Source organism: Varroa destructor, unplaced genomic scaffold (genome assembly GCF_002443255.2).
Source record: "Varroa destructor unplaced genomic scaffold, Vdes_3.0 BEIS01000005.1, whole genome shotgun sequence".
NCBI lineage: Eukaryota > Metazoa > Arthropoda > Arachnida > Mesostigmata > Varroidae > Varroa > Varroa destructor.
Window position 1 is genome coordinate 4,028,229 of NW_019211458.1, and position 25,615 is coordinate 4,053,843.

Here is a 25,615-nt window from a genome sequence, read left to right on the forward strand (position 1 = left end):
AACGGCGCGAAGAGTAGGGGAGCAATGACAGAAAGCGCTGGGCTCGGGAAGGCCGGAAAAAAATAAGACAAGTCGCTGGACTGGGACAAACGTGAGGGTACCGCTCTAAAACCGTGGGGCACTGATTAACTGGAAGGTAGTACAGGGGCCTGGGCGTCTAGTCAACACCACCTGGCTGCCCCATCGACTGACCGAAAATCCCGTTATTGTTTCAATGCCGGGTGACGACCCGAAGCGGCCCTGCAGCAATATTCGGGGGGCATTGCGTATGAAACTCTGTCCTTCGATAGATGTCAGAAAGCTAATGGTTCGAGCAACCGACGCTGTTTGCGACCCACAAACAGATCATGATGTATAGAAATCAAGAAATGGAAAACAAGATAAAGATAAATGCCGGTATTACAGTGCCACCCCTTGCAGAAAAGAAAAAACATATGTGGAGAGAAGACACGGAAGAAATAGAGAAGAAGAGGGGAAAGACCCATATGAAAAACCTTATCTGCACGAAGGGATGCCTAAAGGGTCAAGACAAGTATATGACAAGGACGTTGTAGGGAAACAAACTGGATAAATCCCAGAGAGCCGCCCAGGGGAGACCCAACAGCAGACCTGCAGGATTGGACACTAGGAAGAGATGCAACTAAATCATGAGGGGATAACCCCGACTAAAACACAAGAGCAGGCGCTATCAAGGTAAAGTCTCGCTAAATAATATGGAGGATATAAGCCCATCAGACAAGAGACGAAAATAAACTAAAGAGGAAGTATTGATAGAGTCCAAAAGTGAGGACGAGGCCATAGATATAGTCAAAAAACTTTCTGGAATCCTAGAAATCCTGTGTAGGAAACACAAACGCACACCTAGTGACATCAAGGAAAATGCTAGACAACTGGCTAGAGCAACTAGGACCTTGATAAGAACAGAGGGACTAAGAAAGAAGAACTCGAACGAAGAAATAGTCTGATACGATATCGCAGGAATTAGATCCACAGAAAACACAAGATGGACAGAAAAGGACAGAGGACGAGAAAATACACAAGGAAAATAGAGAAGGCATCCTGTGTAATAGATGCAAAAAGAAGGTTGAAAAGGAACGCCTACAAGAGATCGAAGGTACAAGGATAGAAGCAGAAATAGAAGCGGAACTAACCGCAGTTAAAACGGAAGAAGACTTTGAGCGCGTAGCAAGGAAGAAATGGCCCCAGAAAGTGTTTAAACGTGTTAACATAATAAAGGAAAACATACTGGCAATCAAAGATACAAGGGCGTTGATAATTGAGAAAGGTCTCGAGAAGGATCAAAACTTACTTAAACAACTTAATACTCAAATAAATGGAGCTAAGGAAGTAGGAAAATTGACTGCGGGTAGTGTCGTATAAATCACGAGCAGCAGCCCCTTTTATCTTATGACAGGGGACGCAGAAGGGGAGGAAATACCAGAAAATGCAAACAGGAAAATAATAGTGGGAGTAATAAATAAAGAAGAGACAGAAGAGGACCTCACAAAAATGATCAAAAAAGTAGTCAAAACTCTTAAAGATGAAAGAGGGCAAAAAACACCAGTAATCAAGGTGACCGATCAAGCAGATACCGAGAACACCAGCAAACTACTTGAAGTATATGGTAGATATTTTGGGTGCGATATTAATATATGCAGAGAACAAAAGGAGAGTTCACAAAAACAGAACACGGAAAAGGAAGAAATCGAAAAACCGATAACAAGAGGGAAACAATATGAAGAGATCACAACAATAAGGATAAAGGCGGGAGAAGACAGATCCTACAGTGAGATGTTGGCGGGAGTGCGCACGAAACTAGGACCCACAAAAGTAGACGGAAAAATTGGAATCTTCCAAGGTGCAGGAAAAGACGTGCTGCTACGGGTACAGGGAAAAATAAAAGACGAGGCCACAAAAATTGCCAGCATTCTCAAAAAAGATGAAGGCATGAAACTGAATATAAGCATAAAGACAAATCAGCATACTTTGGCCATATGGGATGTAGATTCTTTGGTTACGGGAAGAAAGATAGCGAACGACATCAAAATTGCGCTGAGACTGCCAGCAAGCACGGAAATAACAGCCGGGGACCCTCGTCAGTTACGAGGCAGTTGGTATTCATTGATACATATACCAACAGGTCTGGGAAAGAGCATAGAAGAAAGAAGAATAGTGCAGATGGGGCCCTACAGATGCAAGATAAGGGAATGGATCAGGATACCAAATTGTTTCAGATGCCAGAAAGTAGGACATAAAGTTCATTAATGTACGGAAAGGCCTAAAGCAAAAGGAATAAGCTGCTTCCACTGCGGAACCACGCGACAGCCTGCAAATAGCTGTGAAAGATCGACTCCCTTTTTTTACGAGTGCGAAATGGACGGTCACAGAGCCACACCAATTCGGCGCCCTAGATACCGAACACTAGTGGACCGGGTCAAAACCAAACGAAAGTATGAGAGTAGGATAACAACAGAGCCTTCCTCCCTCTCCTCTTCCGGAGATGGAGCGGCAGAGTCAAGAGAGAACAACGAGAAGGTAGTGAAGGAAAAAGACGAAGAAACATAGGAAAGTGAAAAGAGAGTAAAAAGACCAACGATAGATGAGGAAAATTATATAACACCGTCCGCAAAAAAAGACCGTTAAACGGACCGTTGAAGAGCCAAGGAAACAGAAGCAGACAGCGGAGAGAGGAAGGGAAGACAATCATCAAAATAGAGTTCAGGCTCCCACAGATTAACCTAAATCGCTTGTCTACCGCCCATGACTTACTGGAAATGACGATCCAGAAATACGACATACATCTTTATTTACTATCAGAACCGAACTACAAAAGAATAGCTAACGCTAAGGGAATTGTGGTTACAGACGACAAAAAGGACACGACCATATATTGGAGTGGCATAGGAAACACGGTATTACAAAGAAAGGGAGCAGGAAACGGATTTACATGGGTGGAGATTGAAAAGGTGGCAGAATTTTACTCGTGCTATTTCTCGCCCAATAGACCAACAGAGGAATTTGAAAAATTCCTGGAGGAGCTGGGACAAAGCGTACAACAACATGATACAAGGAAAAAGATCATTATCACGGGGGACTTTAACTCAAAGAACGTAATATGGGGTAGCAGAAGCAATGATCGGAGACGAACAGTGAATCAAGAGTGGATGGCAGCAGAGGGGCTGGTGGCGCTTAATGACGCCAAGACTCCTACTTACGAACACAGGGGCTACCCATCCTTCATAGAAATCACACTGGTAAACAATGAGGCAGCAGCCTCCACAGCAGGGTGGAGAGTTATGGACAAAGAGGAAAGCGGTAGTGACCACCACTACATATTCTTCCACGTCGAACAAACAAGCCCACCGGAGGGCATACAGAGAAAGACATGAAGATAGCAAGCAAGGAAGCTAGACTTCTCAATCCTTCAAAGGGAAATAGACAGAAGGTGTGAATAAATCACGGCACTCGAAACGAGAACCGGAGGGATACAAATAGACGCGCAGCAACTCAGTCCGCTTATGATCGACGCATGCACAAAAGCTGATCGACAACCGTCCAGCGGTCGACACCATCACCGCCCAAAACACTGGTGGAATAAGGAAATCGCAGAGCTTAGGGAAATGTGTGTGAGGAAAAGATGCACATACATAAGAACAAGAAGCTTGCAGAGACGTACGAACAATCTACAACCAGAAACAGAGCAGAGAACGATGCAACAACTCCGTGAATACCAGGAAGCCCGAAACAAGTTAAGACAAAGTATACGACGTAGTAAGGAAGGATCCTGGCAGAAACTCATCAAAGCAGTCGATCGAGACGTGTTCGGATTTCCCTACCAAATTATAATAGATAAAATAAAAAAAAATCGCCACCGATCCCCCCCGATGTAGAGGTGAAAGCGGTAAGAAGCCTGTTCCCAACGCAACCGTGGAGGGGCGACACAACGTTCAAGGTTGATGAAAGAGACATCCCAGAAGTAACAATGGAAGAAATAACAGAAGCAGGAAACAAAATAGCAGCGGGGAAAGCACCGGGACCGGATGGCGTCCCGCCAGAAGTAGTCAGAATGCTAATCAAAAGATGGCCAACGATATTTCAAAAATTGGCAAACGACATACTATGGAGAGGGTTATTCTCGGATATATGGAAGGAAGCAAACCTGGTACTGATTCCAAAACCCGGGAATAAGACAAGACCTACGGCGTTTCGACACTAACAGCTGTGGACAGGGTCCTCGGGATAGCGCGAGAGGAGATGAGCAGCAAGCTGAAACTTCGTGCTGCTAATCCTTCTGGATATTAGAAATGCCCTTAATAACATGAACTAGGGAAATTGATGGAAGCACTGGAAGAAAAGGACATTTCTACGTATTTACGCAAGATCATCAGTTCATACTTAGAAAACAGAAAACTGATAGCGGATGGGACAAGATGCGCGGTCACAGCTGGGGTCCCGCAGGGATCGGTCCTCGGTCCAATACTCTGGAACCTAGCCTACGACGGCGTACTGCAAGTGACGGGTCTACCGGAGGGTGTAGAAACCATAGCATATGCAGATGACCTGGCTCTTGTAATCAGAGCCCGGACGGAGGTGAAACTAGAGAATAAGGCTAACCCTCCAGCTTATAGAACGATGGATGGAAGAACATTACTTAGGGCTAGCCGCGGAAAAGATAGAAGCAATATATCTAGCTGGAAGAAAAAAGACCAAAGGTGTAGAAATATTTTTGGGATATACTCAAATCAGCATCCAGAGAAAGGCGAAATATCTCGCTGCGATCACGACGCTGCTCGTTGCTGTTCACGCACCGTTTATCTTTTTCTGTCCCGCATAGCAGCTTTGGTAATCTGAGCTATGGATTTGCGGAATCAATCGTTTGTTTAGTTTAACCTCCTGGTTGTATTATGCGAATGATTTTCCTTCTTTCACTATTCTTTTGTTGTTCTGAACAGATTAATTGTCGCTGCGATGCAACTGCTGCCGCGCCTTGCGCTCAATGCGCGCTACTCATTCGAGGCTTTGGTCTGCAGCTCATTCTTGTACTCGCGTCTTGTTTTATTAGTTTTTCTTAGAGCGCTATTGCTAATATTATTATCGTCACTTTTAAGTAAAAAAACCCAATACATATCGAGCAGTCCTTGCAGTAACTTCCAATGTAGTTGTACTTCGACAGATCTTTGATTAGTAATGCAAACTGAGTTTCAAAGACGAAAGCCATATTGTCTTAAAAGATGTTTTAAACTCTGCTTTGCCATTTTGCATTTCAAATGCCACAACAGAATCCGCGTTTGGAACGTCTTCTGTGCTTGAATAACTTCCGCACTTTCCGTGGAGCCGACAGCGATAGAAAAAGTAATAGCAATAGCGGTTGTATATAAAGCTAAATGACTCATGTATTGCCAGGTGTAGTACATGATGTGCAATCTGAACTACTAACCTATTTAGTTGTTTTTTGTATGTGGGAGTTCTGTTTTAAAACTTGGTCAGAAGTTAGGTCCAAACTTTAACAACGTTTTTCCATGCGGGAAAATTCAGTTTTAAACCTTGGCCAAGAGTTAGGTGTATAGGTCACAACAACCTTATAATATGTGGGAATTCCACCCTAAAACTTCGTGAGGAGTGAGGTCTATGAGGTCTAACAACATTCTTATATGTAAAAATTCTCTCCTGCAATTTGGGCCGTCTTTCTTGCATATCATGCTAAATTTTTGATAGAAACCTAGACCTACTTGAGAAAATACAGAGGGAATTTGAACGAGAGGTCGAATTCAAATACTGTCTTAAAAGTGACTAATTACAATGTTTCTTTGTAGTAAATAAATAGTGATACAAATCAAAACATGTATTTAATACGATATCAAAACCTCGTAGCGAATGAGAAACAAGCAAATACGGCAATAAATAGAAAGATAGTCAGCTTTTCGAAAACAATAAGGTCTAATCTTAGCATGAAATAAAATATATACCAATTGCTGTTGAGTTTCAGACAAAAAGCTTGAAAACGGTCATCTCAACACAGTCAATGAACTACGAAGCGCTCAGATTCAATGCATCTACTCGACATTCGAATACTGATTTAAATTAGCTTAGTTGCGTGTCTAATGGTTATAGCCGCATTACTGCTCTTTGACTTGACGGTCAGTAAGGCACGCGGCATTTGGTTGGATGTACGTTCTACCATGTCCTTTCAGCATGCTTATCGTTACTATAATATTTATTCTGCCATTCCTGTAAAGCTGACAACGTCCCGTTGGATTTGTGATTCGCTAGATCAAATTAGCACGATCTACCGTTTTTTTATAATAAATCTTAATTGAACATTAACTTAAGCATCAAATACCATGTTTTTCGTCCGGCTGCTTTCGTTATATTTATTCATGCTTCAAATAATCTTCAAAATCCTGCAGTATCATGAAGACGCGGGTGAAGTATAGCTGTAATATTTTTATAGTCACTCTTACGGATCGTTTATTTAAAGCATCAGGTCGTCTGCTAATTACAACCTTGGTCCTGAATCTTGCCATAAAACCGAAGGTCTTAGGCACGAACAACTTGGCGGAAATTGCTCTTAAATGTTAAGTCACAACTGACGGCCGTAACCAGCAAGTCTTTGTCTATAAATAGAAGACCAAACCACCCACTACTCGCTGATTTTTTACTCTGTTCGAGTGCTATGTTAGTGTGCGATTGGATACAAATACACTAAATAAAACTTACCCTGGTAAAAAGTAACTGAGCCTGAATCACAAAAAAGTATTAATTTGGGGAGAATTGTCATACGTCATATGGAGTGAAGCTGTCACAGTCGTGATAACTGAGCTCAGTGTTTTATGAAGTTGAACAATCCAGTCCATCCATACCTTTAAGCACTGAGTGGAACATCCCGAACTACAATAGAATTACGTCATAGCCACATTAATTTCAGATATTTTGCTGCAAAGCGACAGAAATGTCTGTTGAATCGTCTTACTGACTATCAAACGGGCCTTCAAGAACGAAAAATCCCGTAAGAATAAGCATTGAGTCCATTAAGCAACGACATTGACATAGCCAAATCCACAAAATGCCTTTGTGATTTGATGTGTAGCTTGCTTTTAGAGATTTGATATTTGGAGATCCTTTGCAATATCCCAATAGGCAATACTCTCCTAAGCTGTGCCCCATGTGTATTATAATAATACGAGGTAAAGTGCACACCACACTCACAGAACTAATTCAAAATAAGGTTTTAAAAGCTGTACCAGGGATTTCACTTTTTTAAGATGCAGACCGCTTGTATTTAAAGCTTAGATGTCGTTCTCCGAAAAAATCTGACTTTTTTTCAGCAATTCGGTTTGTGCTGTGATAGAACAAGAATTGTTACAAATGTAATGATTTCATGTAGTGGATAATGAATAGGAATGCTGTGCTATAAAATATCACGCTTAGATTAAATTTAAAATGAACATTGGTAACAGAGCTTTATTTCATCCTTGCACTTAACACACACTTTCAAACTTTTTGATTATCGATTTTCCGCTCTGTTGTCTGAGAAGAAGGTTTCCAGTAGTATTTTAAATGGAAAAAAATTCTTCGCAGGCTTCGGTTTTGCTTGTAATTGTAATAGTTGCGACATCGCTTTGTTTTGCGCAGCTTTCGGCGCACGGGCATTAGCCATACGGAACCCCTGTGCTAGGTAGGCTGAACGCGATATGTCTTGTGTTAGAACCGTATGAGGGACGCTAATTTGAAAGGGTGCTTTATTTAATTATCGAACAGTAAACAATTATCTTACCTGCGGGTAACTCGGAGGTTGGATCCGAGGGTCTCTATAACACTATGTCAGCAGGTAGAACCCTAATACGCTCAGTAGGAGGAAAACAACAAAGGTAGGTTTACAAAAAGTTGCGCAAATTTGACTTTCTAAGCCTCTCGGCCAAATCTCTTTATAGAACCAGTGGATTAAATGCAGTGCTCATTGCACCATTATGACTCCAAAGGCTCGCGTAATTGCAAAGAGCATTCCACCATTTTGTCAATAATTTGTGTCGAACACCGTTCGGATATATATATATATGCATAAAAAAACAATTCACTTTGTTCTATAATTGAAGGGGCTGGTCGAAACTAAACTAATAACTACTCACAGAAAACACTGTTTCTCATTGTCTTACAACATATCCCTCGGCGCCGCAAGACTAGTCACAGTGGCTGGCCTTACATAGAATTATCACCGGTGACGAAAAGTAATGTCCCGGGTCGATAAAAGCAGAGAGGGATGGGCAGCTCCGGAAAATATGCCTAATGATATGCACTTGCTGAGAATGGAAGGCCTTATGTACTGGCAAATGCCTGTAAAAAAATAAGACAGTGAATAAGAATTTGTATATCGTTCAGACAAATTGAGCGAACGAAGCTATGTGACAAAAGGGTTCAACGAACGAAACGAAGGTATATCCTGTAAGACAGTGCCTGGCCGTACATGGAAAATATCGTCAAACCTGTGAAGTTTATCAATAAGCCAGACTTTAGAGGGGGTACCAGAGAGCAGCCTACTGCATTTACATTTTCTTATGCGGTATCTACTACTATCTTCTGCCAGTGCATCCATCGTGGCTTGTAAAAGCGCACATAATGAGCGAGAAAAACCGTGGATTGTCAAACGAATGAGAACGTAATGAGTTGGTAATATCTTTCATCAAGTAATAAGTCTGGCCATAAAATCATTTTCAAAAAACTGGGACAAAACTGAGTTCAAATTCTTTATGGAAACCGCTTGCATATTCTTTATCTTTGGCGGTCGGTTTGAAGTGTCGGTATCGCGTTATTCACGAAGGCTGATTAAATACTATACGAACCCGTTATGTTAGGATCGTACAAATAAGCATTATCCTAATTTACCGCTTATTTGTATTTTTAACCATTTTAGTTTGGTATTGAACTACACTTGTAAATCTAATTATAATAATGTCATAGTGTCTCGGTACTTGTTAAAAATAGTCCCTATTTTTCGCGTGTTTACGTCCGGTGTCGTCGGTAGACATTCGATCAGAAGGAACGAAACGTGTCTATGCCTGGATTTGAACCTCAACGTGTCCCTAGGATTAGCATGCTAATGTGTCACCTACTAAGCTATCACCGGAACAACACCCTACGGGCATGCGTCGCACTAATAGTGGTGATCATCATAGCTGACGTAAAGTGAAGGATCTATGCTGATGTTAATATGGTTGATAGTTATCGAATCAGTAAAAAGAGTAGCGATATGGGAATGTTAATCGGGTTAGTGAAACTAAATGAACCAAGTTCAAATGGACAATATTTAACGGAACGCTTTGATTCTTTACAACATAAGTGGCATGACACTCAGTCATTAGCAGTCTTGTCAATAATCACTTCATTGTTGCGCACATTTCTGTGTCTGAGCCGGAAGTTCTGAGGAGCTCCAAGTTAAGGGTCGGTGAAAAAAATTGCTAAACAAAAACTACACACACCAAATTATAGCGTCACTACTTGTGTTTCCTTTCAAGACAACAAAGAAATAAAAGATTCGAACAAGAGTCGCGATCATCAGACATAATTTGACCGCAGTTCGTTTCTTTTCCGTTTGCAAAGATGGCGCTTCTCCGGGAAGCCCCTACTTTGGCTTGATTTACTCCGGCCATGTTGGGCTCACGTTGCGCTGGGTCATAAAGGGCCTTTGAAGTCAGAAATGTAGCTGAAGAATATGTTTAATGCACACTTACCAACTATAAAGGATCACAGAGTTTAGCATGGGCCATGAAAAAATATTTTCGGAAACGTTTTGAACTTAACCGAAAAGCGCCTTGAGTTAGCTGCAAATGGCGGAATAAGTGATAAGCACAATAATTGTGCACCTTCATGCATAGAATGAGCTTAGGGAGTCTCTAAACTTCACCGTACTCATCCTAACCGATTCTCACCTTTCGTCAGCTGAAATAAATTGATTTGTTCGGACCAACCTTACTTGCTCCACCTTGCAATACACCTAATTTAAAGAACCGGCTGTAGGGTTGATGCGGGGCTTAACTCACATTGGTTTTCACCTAAACAAAGCTTAGAACCCCGTCGTTAGCACTCTATTTTTGTCCTAGATACAAATAAGCTATTGTTCAGTCGTCTTTGTTATACTCGAATAGGAATTATGTCATTTCCTGTCAGTGGTGATGATAGGTGGATCTGAAGCCCCATGGTGGTTGACTCCACCAGTGGAGAATTCTTTGCGGCAAGTGATGTCGCAGTGATTTAAGCTGTAACTCAGAACAAATACTTCCAACGGAAGACTGTTTGACGGCGAATGCCATATGTCATTTTGCTCTTACTTTCCTGAGGTCTACCACTTCACAAAGAACTTTAATGCCTGCAAACTTAAATAGTACTGAAATACTATTTTGCAATAAGTAAAAAATATAGGGCTATTTGAATACAATAATAACAAATAGTCGAGCAATACCTTGAAAGAAACTCACATTTCGTAAGAAAATTGTCTACAGGATATACAGACGCTCAAACCAGTCAAGAGAAATTTTCCGCAAAATATTTAGTCAATTAACCCTTATCAAACCAAGAAACAAATCTGCGAAAACCTTTTAGTTCTATGTCCAGTCTGTTCAAAGAGACGTACAGCGTTTTTGACTCAAATTACGAGGTGTTAATGTATTAAACCTGCACCGACGTAAGATACGAGCTCGAGCTTTACGAGTTACGGTTATTGTCTAGTGGTATGACAATTGGCATATAATGTGCTTTATTACTATAAGCGAAAAAAATAAGCTTATTTCCGTATGCAAACCACAGCCGAATATAATGGAAACCGACATCAAGCATATAAAGGCACACTATTATACTTTTTAGACAAATTTTATCTCAAGTTCAAAAGGTCAGATGCTCGAAACTCAATAAAAATTATTTTAGCAATAAAATGAAAAGGCTCCCTAACAGGAGAAATGTGAAGCTTAATATAGTGAAAAGCATTCTGTAAATATGCGGAATCTTCTGCATACTACTAAAAATTTGTACACCCTTGAATTAAGCCTGGTTCAAATCTGTACAAATTATGAGCTTATATTTTCTTATTCTTAATTTTTTAAGTCCGCAAGCATTAAATGTGTGCCAAACTTATTTTCCTATATAATGCCGGATGCTAGATTTTTCCACAAATGTATTACTGAAGGGTAACTCACCATAAATCAGGTGTTTTAAACAGTTTTAAAAACTCTTAACATTTTAAAATAAAAGTATCAAAGACTTGTTGGTATTACATATTGAAGTTCCGTTCATTCACTTACTTCTCTTTGAACATCGACACGATCTTCTTTCCTTTGTGTTTTGATGAATTTCGCTGCCAAGTTTTTTCCTGTAGTTTTTTCTACACATAAGTGTACGACGCCGAACTTGCCTCTGAAAAAGGAACAGCAATAGTAAGCGAGTATCTGTATGGTTATTATCCTTTTGCAAATTTTGCAAAACGTTTGATTTTTTTTGGATGGTTACCTTGCCTCTGACTCAAGCTCTGACTTGCCGGATAAACGTCGGAAGTTGCCGGAAAACGTTGGATCTGACGAATCTAGTCGTTACCATTCACCATGAAAAGCATTGCAATAATATTACTAAATACCAACACCGTAAAGGTGCCATCTATCTAATATATGAATCATTGTTTAGTCGACGTCGTACATTACAGCTCTATTATTACTCATGGGGTAAATGGAAACCCCCTTTGAAATAATTCTTTGGTTTTCAAGTATGCTGTACAAGTGTAAGTAGTTTAACAATGTTTATCGCCATTTTTTGGTTGACATTGTATTTTAATTTGATTATCTGATAGGCAAGTTTAAAAATACCAGCAACACACGTGATTGGGAAGTTTTTTTCAATACACTTCTAGAGAAGCACAAGTTATCGAACTTACCGACCGAAAACCTGAGCCAGGCACTAAATAAAACATGAAGGACTCCGAATAGCTTGAATTCAAAAACCTTGGCAGTGGAGTCTTCCGCTGGTGATATAAATAAGACGCTTCGATGGTTACTAGTATATATATATATACTCAAAGCTTCTATTAAGCCAAAAAAATTATATAGGCTGCAATTGTACTAGCAATCTGCATTAGAGGTTGTGTATTTTGTGTATGCAAAACAACTAACATTATTAACTCTGACTTCGCGCCTTCTATAGAAAATATGCCCTATGAGTTTTGTACATAATTTTGACATTCTGTTGACTTTTTGTCAGTGACTCAGTGTCAAAAAAAACAATGACAAAAAGTTCTTAATGGTATTTCAATTGGCTAAATGACCTCAATCTTTTTTCTTCTAAATAGATCGTCAAACTTAACGAGCTTACAGGTAGCTGAACGTAAACAAAGGCTAGTATAAATTGCAGCCACAAAAATAGTAAAACAATTATGTCAAACCTATGTGTAGATTAAATTAATCTAGTAGTGTACTCGCTAGAATCCAGTTCCTATGTTACCATGACTCCAAGGTGTTCGAAGTTTACAATAGTAATAAAGTGTTAGAGCGGTGGAATAGACTTCTTATTGAGCATATGTATATGCAGGTTATTTTATTATATAACTGGCCTATTGCTTGTTGTGAGACACAAACATTAGTCTGTTATTTACAATATGCTGAACAACTTATGAGACGTTTATCAATACTTCTGGAGCTACAGTTTCTATATATGATTGTCTGCATAAGATATTGTTTTTGGTATCATAATTTTAGTGTCTACGTATATTAAATATACGAAGAAGCAGAACCCAGGCATTTATCTATATTTATTCACGGTGTAATTAAGTCCTGATCCGCCAATTTGTCTGACCCAAGTCAACTCGTTGGATGAAATGAAAGAGCACAATTTTTTTTATGAAATACTACGTATTTATGCCTGGGAAGATTTTTTTTATATATTATATATTAGAGGCTGGCCATTGCTTTCCGCTATTAATACGAAGGCGCTGGGTATTAAATGGAATTATTATATAGATATTACGCAGCATATACAGCTGTGCCCATGTTGTAACACTGAACAGTTTTCTGACCCATTTGGAGTTGCTTACTTTGTGCTGCGTTCAAAATTGGGCTCAAAGTGGAATTTAAAATTATCTAATTACTAAATTTTTTATGTGCGGTGTGTAGCAACCTGCGCTACTGTGCCGAAACGGTCCCGGTTAAAAATTGCAGCCATTAGGGAGGATAAAGTAAACTACAGACAGGAAGTATAGGAAGCACGTGATCGAGAAGGTCCGTACAACTCACTCGACCAACAGACGAGTTTATTGATCGACGTGGATGAAAGGTGAGACAAACCGCAAAACACAAACATAGATTATTTCAATAAGAGGCAAGGAACTCCCACCCAGCGCGAGACACTTCGTGAGCAACCTGAGAACAATAGATAAATGAGTAGATCGCAGATCAGTTCGAAGTCACACCAATCATACTACAGTTTGCGACACCTGTTACCATTGCCGTTGACCGCTGGCATTATAAACTACGCACAAACGAAAACAAACTACTAATCTAACGATACGATGCATGTTGCCATCGCGGAACTAATCCTCTTCAAGCAAACAACTTTTCGATTGTACCTGATTGACATCACTGCGAAGTTGAAAAAACTACACTTAAGACGAATGGGATTCTCTGAAAGCGACAACATACAAGCGACTCGCTGACGCGTTCAACCAATGAGGACGACATAGCAAGTCTTGGCCTATACATATTAGATGATTCTGCGGGACGAATCCCGCAAGGTCGTCTAGTACGTAACTTAAAGCCTACAAAAATTCCGCGTCACTGCTCTTCACGATGACGTGAAACGCGCAGAAGCCTGAAATAGTAACTATTTTAAGTGAACAATAACAGCGTGAGAATCTACTGGATTTAGCTGACAATTTCCCTGTTAAAGAAAAACCTATTCCTGCGATGCCGGACTAACACCAGGCGGTTAAACTCTTATACCAAATGCACACACATCAAAGCGGCGTTACTCCGAGATGAAGTTTTGTTAGCCACAAAATGGACTAACAGCATGCGAATTATGGAATTACGTCACAGTGGACTGTTCCATATAATATAAAACGTGTGAAGCCATTCGACTGCCACTAGCAATAATAGAAATGTTATTACCGCTTAGGTTAATGCAGTACATCACGAAATACGTGACTAAAGAAAACGATAAAGTTGAAATCTATAGGATAGGTCGAAGATCGAACAATACCTTATGGGCAATATATAAGGCTTCGCCAAAGGTAGCAAAATATTGAATTTACAGAGCTACAAGCACCATTCGCCTGTCAAGCAACTTCATGTTTACTTAATGCAAAAGCCAGGAGCCTTTTTAAGGGAAAAACAATCCCTATACGCAAACGACAAGCACAATAAACGAACAAAGATAGGAGCATTCCTAACTCTTCGCAGTTCAGTTGATCCAGCTGAAATATAGCTGCAAGCGCAGGCACAAAGATTCTTCACCTGGACAAACAGTAAGTAAACAAAATTTACTAAGGTGTGAGAATTCTGGATTCCGATTAAACTAACGTTCTAAGGCAGTTCTACATAGCTAATTGTCGCTAAACACTAAATTTCTTTCGGCTTTAACTTTATCAAGTTCGCAATTGAAGTAATTGACGCATTGAAAACAAAAGCAGGAACTAATTTTGTTACATTCGGTAAGACCTGCATCTACAGAAAGGGCTCCATCTCAACAATAAACATTGCTAGCAAACAATGCAAAATGCCGAACGGACACAAATGGCGAAAGCAGAGCTCTGTTTCTGATCATCTTGATGAGTGGGAAAACTTATCGAGCCGCTACACATGCGGACCCTCTACAACAATGCAATCATCGATTATTACTATAAGGATAAGAAACAACGTGACTCTTCTAACCGTCGATGTCCACCACAACCAAACCTTCAAATACCCTAAGAGCAAGCTAAAGGTAAAGTTCTATGAACTAGTATTTTAAGATGCCTACTCTACAATATCGTCATGGCAATAAAGTAAATGTCAAAATTCTACCAGAACTTCCATCAAAAGGTTCTCTGGAGAGGTACGCTACGCGTTCAGTCAGATACCGAATAACGCAAACACAAAACTTCGTAAATAATCAATGAACGACGTTCTCAATTACTCTTGAAGAAACAGCTTTCAATTAGGAATTTCTACTTTGCTTTCAGTGGCGTACGAAGCTCCGGAAATTTACCCCTTCACGATAACAGCTACACGAGAAATATCGCGAATAGAAAAGCTTTGCAATGGAATACACATCTTAAGAGAACAGACAAATCTTGTTTGAGTGTTGTTTGTTGACAACTTGTTTGTGAACACATACGGTAATCTATTGTTACATGTGCAGCGGGCAAGGCGCAGGGAATAACTGGCAGTGTATGCTTGATATATAATTTCCGTAAACCCAGGTGGACGATTTACATGGCAAACTTAACGATTAGTAAAAAAGTCAGCGACGAGGTTTTCTTAGTCTACTCATCTATCCATACTGCTGAAAGTGCTGGGAAGCAGCTTTATCCTGCACAAAACACCCCATTGAAGTGACCTGATTTAGGATTGAAGACCTACATAAAAGACTGGATAACTATTGGGCTAATGTTTCTCTCCCGTGCGTAATGTTAATCCAGTGGAATATGTGCATACAACCACAGCTTACCGATGACAACGAAGCTGAGCAAAATACGTTCTTGTTGTTCTCAATTTTTTTTATGTAAACACAAGCTGTGTGACCAATTTATACGCGAGACGTCGACAAATGAACGATCTGCATGCACGAGTTGTGTCACGTGGAACTTGTGTTACGTACATAAGTCTACTTAATTTGTACTACGAAAAATTGCAACCTGCAACCAGTACTGCAACCTGAAGCCCAAAAAGTTATCGACTTTTTTTTTTACCATTTCAGTAAAGATATAAGACAAATCAAATACTATAACCGGCCAATGAGATATCTGTAGCGTGGCTGCACAATTTTTGCAACATTTCCACCATAACGGCACGTGGCAGATTAATTGAAATGGGAAGACGAAGTATATGCAACAGGGTGTCAGTCGTTTACTAAGGGGACACCTGGAATAAAAGCTTCGTTCGATTTAGGTATGGTCTCAGACCTCTGTGGCTGTTTTAACTTTGTTCTAGAAGTTATTAGGTTTTGTGTCTATCAAGAGTGTTGCTGGTCAACATTTCAGGGACAATAATTCGCAAATGGAGTAGGTAGTGTAGAATAATATATGGACTCCATACTCAGTGAGAAAAGCTTGTGCTACACATAACCAAACGAATTATATCTTATCCCGTAGCAATTTGTTTGTTATGCTACCCTGTTTCAGCATTGACATTTTGTTTAAACAACTCCTCTTTCCTATTTTCCTACGATAAAAAGCTTCTTTATAACAATTTTTTAATTATAACAAGTGACGTTAATGTCTTGTATGGGTCCTTATGCTTAAAAAAATCAGGTTGATTTCTAAATTTTCAAAGTATAACCACATCACTTGTAAAACTGACCAAGTTGAAAGTAAATTGTTATCCCGTTGTAATTATCCTATCTCATCAAACACGTTATTCTGCAGTTATTTCATAGATTTGCTCTAATATGTTTATCAGCTTTAGATTCGTGTCGCTCATGATACGTTGGTTTTTGATACATTTCTACAAGGTATTATAGGGATTTTTTTAATGTTGGCTGATTTATTCGGTTTCTAGTACTCACATGAACTGTATTGACCTTTGGCCGAACTCTAAGGGATGAACGTGAAATCGACCTTCAGCTGACCCTTGACGACCTACGTTGAGAAGTAAAGTCGGCAAACCTATTCTGTTACATCACCCTATTGTTACTTAAACAAAAGCGAAAAACCGATATATCGAAAAGGGGTTTTTTCACTTGAAAATATCAGTTTTAGATCAGAGCCCTTAAGGCATTTTCGAGCTAAAAACGAAAGCTACATATATTAAGATGTGTATTTCGATTCAACTGAACAACGTTGTTTTTTTTATCTCTAGATTTAGTTCGAGTGCCTATTAACCGCTTCCTCCTTGCACTTCGCACTTGCCACTAACCTGTTGCTATTTTGCAATTATTTTATGATCATATATTAAAAATTGCGTATTACATAAAACTTTAACATTCCATTGGTATTGAGGAATTCTGTCATTCCCGTGCATTTAATCCATCTAACCTAAATCTAGTTTTATAAACTCTTGTGGGCACTGAATTTATGAGTAACACTTAATGCATTCCATTAATTTTTTTCATTCATAAATTCAGCCTTTAACCCTACATATCTGAGTCTAGGATGGCGTATTAATAATATATAGTTAAAAATTGATGTTTCAATTCATTGACGCTGATCACCGTTTACACCGTTTATGTTGGTTTTCATAGAAAAGCATGAAAGTAGGTGAAGATGAAGACTTTGACAATCTTGGGCTATCAAAGGAAGTTGTACAGCAAATCATATATATAAATCAGTAACGAAAAATTAGTGATATTTAAAGAGAAAATTTTAAGAATATTTTTTTATTAGCTCATTAGACGTTCGATGAAAAGCTAAGCGCATAGCGGTCCCAAACACGGCCAAGACAGAAATCAGGATGATTGGCGTTGATTATGAGCAGAAAATTCAAGCGGGCAAAAGTATGCTTTTCTGCAATTACGTCATCCTCAGAAGCTAATAGTATAACACCAAGACCTCCTCACGGTTCCCGCGATAGCTTAGTGTTAGCGCTTTATGGCTCTTAATAGAAACATTTTAATCTGGGAGTCTTAATCCTTTAGTGAGTATCTGAGGAATAGGAAGAACGATAGACAGTAATCCTTATTCGGCTCTTTCAGCTTGCTTACATTGAGTCGCCTGCGCTGACAGATCCCTACGGTAATATGCAAACAGCAATACCGAAATCTGAGGCAGAAAAGAAAGCAGAAAATCAGCTATATTAAGAGAAACGAGGTCGCTATTAATGAATGAAAACCAATTAGTAGGCTCTTGTTGATGCTTGCCGTAGGAAGCGTGGTAACGGGTCACCGTTGAATTAGCGACATTCTTTTATAATGTTTCCGAAGGCAGCAATAAATGACTTTAATCGTATTGTGTTCTTTTGGTTATATACGAATCATTTTCGCATTATTAAGCATGACGCAAAGGTTACCGAGTTGCTAGGAGCTGGGACAGCAACACTGCTTTCAAAAAATTTCATGAGAGGCCCATATAAAGCCTAAATTATAGAGTCCCTTATTGAAGACCATTTTGATTAATACTCTTCGTTTACGACTGTACTAAATTACTTGTATATGAATCCTCAAATTTTGGCGAATCTTGGGACTACTGATGACCTGCACTCATGTGCCACGTTACATAGAATAAGTTGTGATAGAATGGTTTTATAAGCTATGTAGTGATGATCTCTAACCTAAACATAAATGAACAACGGATGTCGAGCGTGTGCCCAAACGTGTATTCCGTGTGAAACTTCTTAAGTTGCGTATATCGACATCTTAGACGGTCCCACCGATTCGCCATTTACCAGGCAAAGGGAATTTCCAATAGGACCCTGGAAATCTCAATAGGAAAGCTTCGCGTTATTGAACAAGTTAAAACATTAATCCGACAGGAACGATAATAAGTTCAGGGTGCTTGAGAGTGTATCGGACATGTGGACAATTGGTTGTAAGGTATTGCGTACACTAAATGTATTTCCATAAACCGAGTGAGGCATATACTTCTAAATATTATAATTTGGAAATAATGTGCAAAGAGTGTAAAGAGTCCGAAGTAATAAGATCTTCACTAACACCTTAAAGCACTTTGAATGCTATTATTGTTGCATGAGTACCGTGCTAAGATGATACTAAACTGTAAATATTTCAATGCATTCACGATTAAAAAGAGTTCCAGTAGACCGCTGATACTGCAAAAGCTACTCTCCGTTCTAACTTGTTTGAAACATCGTACGAGGCAAAATTGCACGAAACATCCTTAGCACGCAGTTGATTAATGACTTCAATCTTTATGAATGTGTAATTTATGAATAATCGTGAAGACGTAAGAAAAACGTCCAAATGTCTTTCTACGCTTTTTTCACGGAATGTGTAGTTAGTTTAAGGTAATCCTCCAGATCAACGAGCTGAACGATTACTTTAAACGTTTCTCACCTGGAGGGAAAATGCCTGAAATGTACAAATTTGTCTGTCTACAAAAGCAGTAGCTGTCCTAGTCATATAAATAAGTACTCCGCATCGTTAAATTTAATTAGTTGTGAGGTTTTGGAGCGGAGTGTGAATTATCGCGACGATATCTATCTATCTTTTTTTTCTTTTTTTATAGTTTAATAGGTAATTTCACTACCAAAGTATTTTGATTCTATCAAGAAGATAATATATGCATCGGAAAGACCAGCTAGTATTAATTCCTTGCTCCATCTTGCGAGTTCCGTGGGCATAAAAACCGAACCAATGCTGCATGAACTATTATCCTCTGTCCATACAACAAAAAAAAACTGCAGAGGTTTATTTAAAAAAACATGGACAAAGACCATATGTTTTTAAATAAACCTCTGCAATAAAAGTCAAGGCCTTCGCTTATGGAAACACTGGGTTATAACAGGCTGTCTCCAACTATATTCGGCAATCTTCTTTTTGTAAACGAGATAAATTAATTGGGACCCCACCAATTGAGGTGTAGATAATAGCGATGTTTTACAGCAAACAATGATTTTTCGTTGCTTAGTATAAATGACAGGTTAAAGCGCTGCCCTGAAGTATTTCACGAAATTAATTAAAAATAAAGAAGTTCTGTGTGATCACGCAAATGATTGTGATGCAGTTGAAATTGTTGACAGAAATTAAATGTATTACAGGGTCCGAAAAGTAATGAGAATTTGTATCCTTTTACTTTTTACTGAGCGTATTAATCAATATCAATAATGCCTTAGTTGTTTAGGTGCCAGCTATCCCCTCCAATATCATTCCCGTCAAATTCGACGCACGTGCGCCACCGTTTTTCCAATCGGTAAAATAGTTTGGAATCCGATCATAGCACTAGAACTTAGGCCTACCCTTATTTAATTGGATGTCCTTGATCTTGCAAGAAGCTTTTCCATTTACTGAGTTTTTACTGCAAAAGGCACTTAAGTAGTGATATGCGAGGCGGTACATGATCATAGTGAAAAAGTTTTGAAAAAGACTTTTTCTCGAGCTTAGGCTCGTTTTAGAAAACCTCACTATGCAAATCTCCTAAACCTTCTTGCTAATACGCCTTAATGACTGTAGAGCGCTGCAGCATAAATTCATAATGCGCAACTTCCCAATAGACGAAAAAGAAAAAGCTTGCTTCTCAATCTAGATTTTGTAGCCTTTTTTCGGCTCTACTAAGATAGCTGTTAACGGGCTTGTGCTTGCTCAAAATCCAAAATGTTCAGCGCGATGTTTTCTATAGCGTTTTGCTGAATTTTTCTCTATCTGGGAAGATCGTTGTTGAGTGTTAAACGTTGAATGCATATTTTATTACGCCCAGAAATTTTATACATTTAAGCTTATCCTAACTAAATATTTTAAGATCGATATAAGATGACATAAAACAAGGAATTGATTTGCAGAAAAAGGACTTGGAGAGCCCAAGAACTTGTAACTATCTGTAATGCTTCACAGACACGAGCAATGAAAATCGATTGTACGTTCGAACATTTGTAAGTCTTGAAACATGAACCTATTCTTAAATTAGGTACGCTTCGCATCTTTTCAAGTCATATTTTACACGTTAAAACATAGAGATGTGTTGACCAAGACAGCGTCATCAGTTAGATCGCGATCTCCTTAATTATGCGTAAGATACGAAGAAAGCGTAATGCGTAAAGATAAAGGGTAAGAGATATTTATGTGGTTTTATGAAGCCTACTTTAAACTTTATCACAACTGTGTATATAATTCAAAAGATTTTTATCTGATGTGCGGAAGATAATTATATTAACCTGCAACTACAGTACAAGGACTACTTTGGATATACATGAAGCGTACGTGTTGATGTTGTATTGCCGGAGCTGAAAACTGGTACAATGAAAATATTTTATCAACATGATGGTTAAACGGTGTACTTTGATTTATTGGTAATGATGAAGTTACGATACTCATAAACGGTGACAAATAATTTAAAAATACATGTTAACCTTAAACGTGCTTAAAAACTATAATTGAAAATTACCTTACCTCCCAAGCTCTTCGTTGAGTTTGTAGAGCGCTTTAAGGTCTTCGCCTTTCTTGATAGTAACATGTCTTCTCTCAAAATGAGCCTCGTTTCTCTCCTCCTCATCAACCTCCGAAACGAACACGGACATTCTTAATAACACCTTGACTGAGCTTTGCAAAATACCAATCTTCCTTTCTTGGTTCGGTACTTAAGTAGTTTATCTCCCGCGACTCTGAAGAACAGCGTTGAATTATTGTTGACACAGGCTAGCTATAAAACTGCATGGACACAATGCGAAAGGTTGAAGAAAATCGTTGAATCGGTAATGCTCTATGAGAAACTAAACTTGACTACCTATTTACAAATCAGATCCATTGTTAGCCACTCGAGCAACAGGAAATTCAGCTGTTCGCGAACACCATGCGGTTCAGATATTTGGGACGATACACTCTACTAAGGATAGATCGGGAGACGGTGGAGGAAAAACTTTCTGGTTGAAAAGGTTTCACTTATATCGTTTGCTCTTCAGCTGAGGGGAATCAGGTGCTCCTTAGTAAAGAACCGCAATGTTTTTATAGCTTTTTCAGCTATTCGGCAGGTCAATCCACTGTAAGAGATTCAAGGCATATGCTGCCACCTGTCTGACCGAAAACAACTTATAGCTTTCGGCCAACACGGTTAACTTGCATGTAATCGATATGAAACCGGTGGCTACAAGCAGCATCAGGTGCGTGGTATACTACTAGCATTTTAGGCAAATCAAAGCACAAGCTAGGCGTATTTCCTACTGGCCTTTTTGCTAGTTCATTCTGCATTGGTTGCACTACAGCAGTTGCAGTCGACAGCGACTAAAGTGCGAAGGCGCGCATTCTCCTGATGGGTTTATAACCCACCTCACCAACTCAACCCTGTTTAGCACAACAGTCCATTCGTTCGGTTGTTTGTTCATGGCGCTTCTTGAGGCAGTGTATCGTTGTCCCATGGCAGTCTAGCAGATAGCGGCTGCTCGCACACCAGTAGTAGCATCGGCACCAATGTAGGTTTTAAGGAGAAAAGCTGATGCTGCGCTCGCAGCTAAAGGCTTGTTATTATTGGCTTAGTGCTACAGGCTAAAACATTGCTGCCGCTAGCAGAGTTCCACTTACCAAAAGGTCTGCAAATGGATGGCCGAACTGTGTGTTCAGGCGTGCTCACCTTCCGTGAATTCTGCTGATTCTGGTTGAAATACACATTAGTTAATCAGTAGCTACTAAACTCTATTTCTTTTGCGGGTGCGCAGAGAGCTGTTATTGAGTTTCAGTTGTAGAGACCCAGCTGGATAGGCTACGCAGTTTCGTTGAGCAAACAGCAGCCACTGCCTGGGAAAGCTGACTATTTTTCTCTTTCTTATTCTTTACCGTTCTCTTTTCCTTGTACGATCTGTGCTCTCTCTCTCTCTCTGTTCATAAATGCCGCTTGAAAGCAAAGTCCTAACCCCGAACGACTAGATAAAGCCGCTCATAGTGCTGTAGATTCTAGAGCCGGATCATTCCTACCAAAGGAGGGCTCGCAAGATCTGATAGAGCTCGTCGGTTACCAACTAGTGCCGATAAGAAAGGCGGCGGAGTGTAGGTGAAATAGCGGAACTGAACAACGCGAGATAAATGATAGGAAGGAGGCAGCCCTACACTAGCTACATTGCGCCAACTCAGAGGCACCGAGCTTAAAACGATATATATATACATGTATATGTATATATAGGGTAGATACATTCTCCTTTTTTATATTGATATAGAAAAGGAGAATGTTTTGTCTATTTGCGATGCGACAGTAATTGTTACAGGGAACAGATTCTGTTGTTACCGTTAGCAATATCTAGTTTCTTAGCTGCCAATTTTAAGACTCAAGACATACATCTTTAATCGCACTCCTTGTGTGTCACGGAGGGCGGTTGATTGCGTAGGGTGGTGAAGCCTATAGAAAGACAAGATATAGCATTGTTACACAAGTTGCGGTTGCATTTATAGATCCCAGCGGCTTTTTAAATGGCTTGACTACTATTGCTTTTAACGGGCTTTCACGTTCTTTCACCGTTCAAAGATAGTCACAGAATGCACTTCTATACTCCGGAGGCCAGATCATAATTGCCAGTTGTCTAATCTGTTAGCTTGCTGCCACCGTTACTTGCAAGGTTATAATATATATAGTGTATTGAAGTGATTTTCTTTTTTATGGGAAGCCTGTAAAATTATTACGTGGCGCTGCTCGTGAACTACAAAAGACTTCGCCCCTATTTTTTGTAAAAAAGGGACGTGGAACGGAAGCGTATTTGCGTAACTGTTGACTTTAAAATGTATATACCACGAAGGTAAAAGAAAGAAGAGTGCAGAGAATTGCGGTCATTATGAAGTTCTGAACCGTTATGCCAAGCAATGTAGCAGAATACCGCTACCGAAGATAATCGAAATAAATAAACTGATTTCAGGGATGATCTAAGTCACGTCGTGGCTAAGATAAAAAGGTGAGTCATTTCCGTAATAGCTGTACAATTCACATATATATTTATGCCTTCGATTTGACAATAACTTTCGAGGCAAATATTTGAGGCGCGTCCGCTATATAAGCGTATGGTCGATCGGTCTTAATTATTGATCTATAGTTCTCACAAGTTTTACCGCTAAACTTTTCGAACGGTATATTGAGAGTAAACTTTCAGCCTACGTGGACAATAATGCTTTCGGCCCGTAGAATAAACTCGTAGTTACATAATAAGGCTCATTCGCTGTAGAGTCGAAAATGGTATCGTCTTGCTGGCATCTTCTTCTTCTTCGATTTGCTGCAACGTAGTATACTGTTAACACTACAACAGTGAACGCTAACATCGCGATAATAATGAAAGTTCTAGACTATAAAGGATTCAACATGTGCATGATGTGCAGGGTTTGCCGTCATTGTAGACTTCTTTAAAGATGAAGCACCATATTTCCTTTGCATCTAAGGTTAAGTTGCATTTCATGACATACAATTACCTGTCGACATGGCTAATTTGCACACAATACAAAAGTAACATACTTGCAAAGATTTTCCAGGAAAATATTACACAATACAATTGTTAATTTCAGAAGACTTCGTTCGGTGTCATTAGGGAATACCGTCCCTCTAAGGAGACGGACAGTCCTTCAATGATTATCCGAAGTTTTATTTATGTTTCAATCTAACTGACGTGCGTTGTCAATTTCTTGAACTCTTTTTTTGGTGGACACAATATTAAACACCGCACACTAATCATCAATCGTTTAGCGGGATACCTGTAACGGGACACCGGAGTTGGTGTTGCAGAATACCATAAGAAATGCCACAAATTGGAGTAGACCTGTAGATAAACTATAACCTTTGTCAGGTCGTTTTTAACGTAGACCCAAGTCGTGTCCATCAGAACAGGCCGATACAATAACTGTAAAATGCTACTGAGTTAAATGAGCTGGAGCACTTCTAACAAGGTAATAGTTGATGTGCATATGGTTTAGATTCAACCAGGTGTAATATCAAAGAATCAAATTAGCTAACTCAACGGCAAAGCTAGTGTGGAACGAGATTCGCGGGCCTTTTCAGTCTATACTACTAAAAAATAAATTCTGTGCTTAAGTGTTCGCTTATCCTCTTTTTATTGAGTATAGATTTATCCTGCAAAGTAGTGTTATTTTAGGAAGGTTCGTTGTTTTCTACAATATGCTTGACAATGATTGAAAACTGCTTGAAGGTTTATACGCAAAGTCGTTTGTTTTAACAAGCTCTACAAAATAAGCGCAAAATTGGGTTTGGAGAATAGTTTTCAATAGTTCATATTTTCAGTATATAGTCTAAAAATGGTGATTTTTGCCGCGACGGTCTATAATTAATTAAATATCAACTACTTTAGTTTACTTTTCAACTGTGCGAACACTTTTGGCTGAGAAAAGTTACTTTATCTTATATGGGGACGTAGTGCTTATCTGTTTAATTTGCAAAATGGTTGATGAAATACGGCCATATATGGTTCATATTTCTCGATTGGATTGATACATTTTTAAGGATCATTTCCGTTTTCTATGCAGTGTAACGCTAATTAGGGCAAGTTGACGATTTGCTTGGCAGCCGTCGAAAAATTGCGAAAGCTGTGTATCGGAAAGCTGATCGTTTTTTCAAAATTTGCGAAATAAGCTATAAATTTAATGCGGAAGTCTTGGAATAAATAAATTTATTTTACAGCATATTGACGTTACATCAGCACTTAATGGAAGTAACCGTAAGAAGCTATGGGGTCTGCGTAAGGTAAGATTTCAGAGCCGCGTTGCGTGCATGGCTGGCGATTTCCTTTACATTTACAAATGAAGTAAAATTTGCTTGGGTTTATATTGAAATTTTGAATTCGAGTTCACTTATTCCTGCAAAATC

General features: G+C 39.3%; 1 protein-coding gene across 13 annotated transcripts in view; it reads right to left on the bottom strand.

Moving 5' to 3' along the window:
• Window positions 1–23,237, bottom strand: part of sqa (spaghetti-squash activator) — a 44,352-nt gene extending 21,115 nt beyond the window's left edge. Inside the window, exons 1-4 of one of the 13 annotated variants that reach the window (XM_086991536.1) lie at window positions 22,348–22,850; window positions 21,223–21,480; window positions 16,732–16,804; window positions 11,289–11,400 (exon numbers count right to left, since the gene is read on the bottom strand). In XM_086991536.1, the coding sequence (XP_086847662.1) occupies window positions 11,289–11,400; window positions 16,732–16,804; window positions 21,223–21,325 (288 nt within the window). In that variant the 5' untranslated portion in view covers window positions 21,326–21,480; window positions 22,348–22,850. The other 12 variants (XM_086991528.1, XM_086991535.1, XM_086991527.1 and 9 more) reach the window with 12 other exon arrangements.
• Between the last annotated feature and the right edge of the window lie 2,378 nt (window positions 23,238–25,615).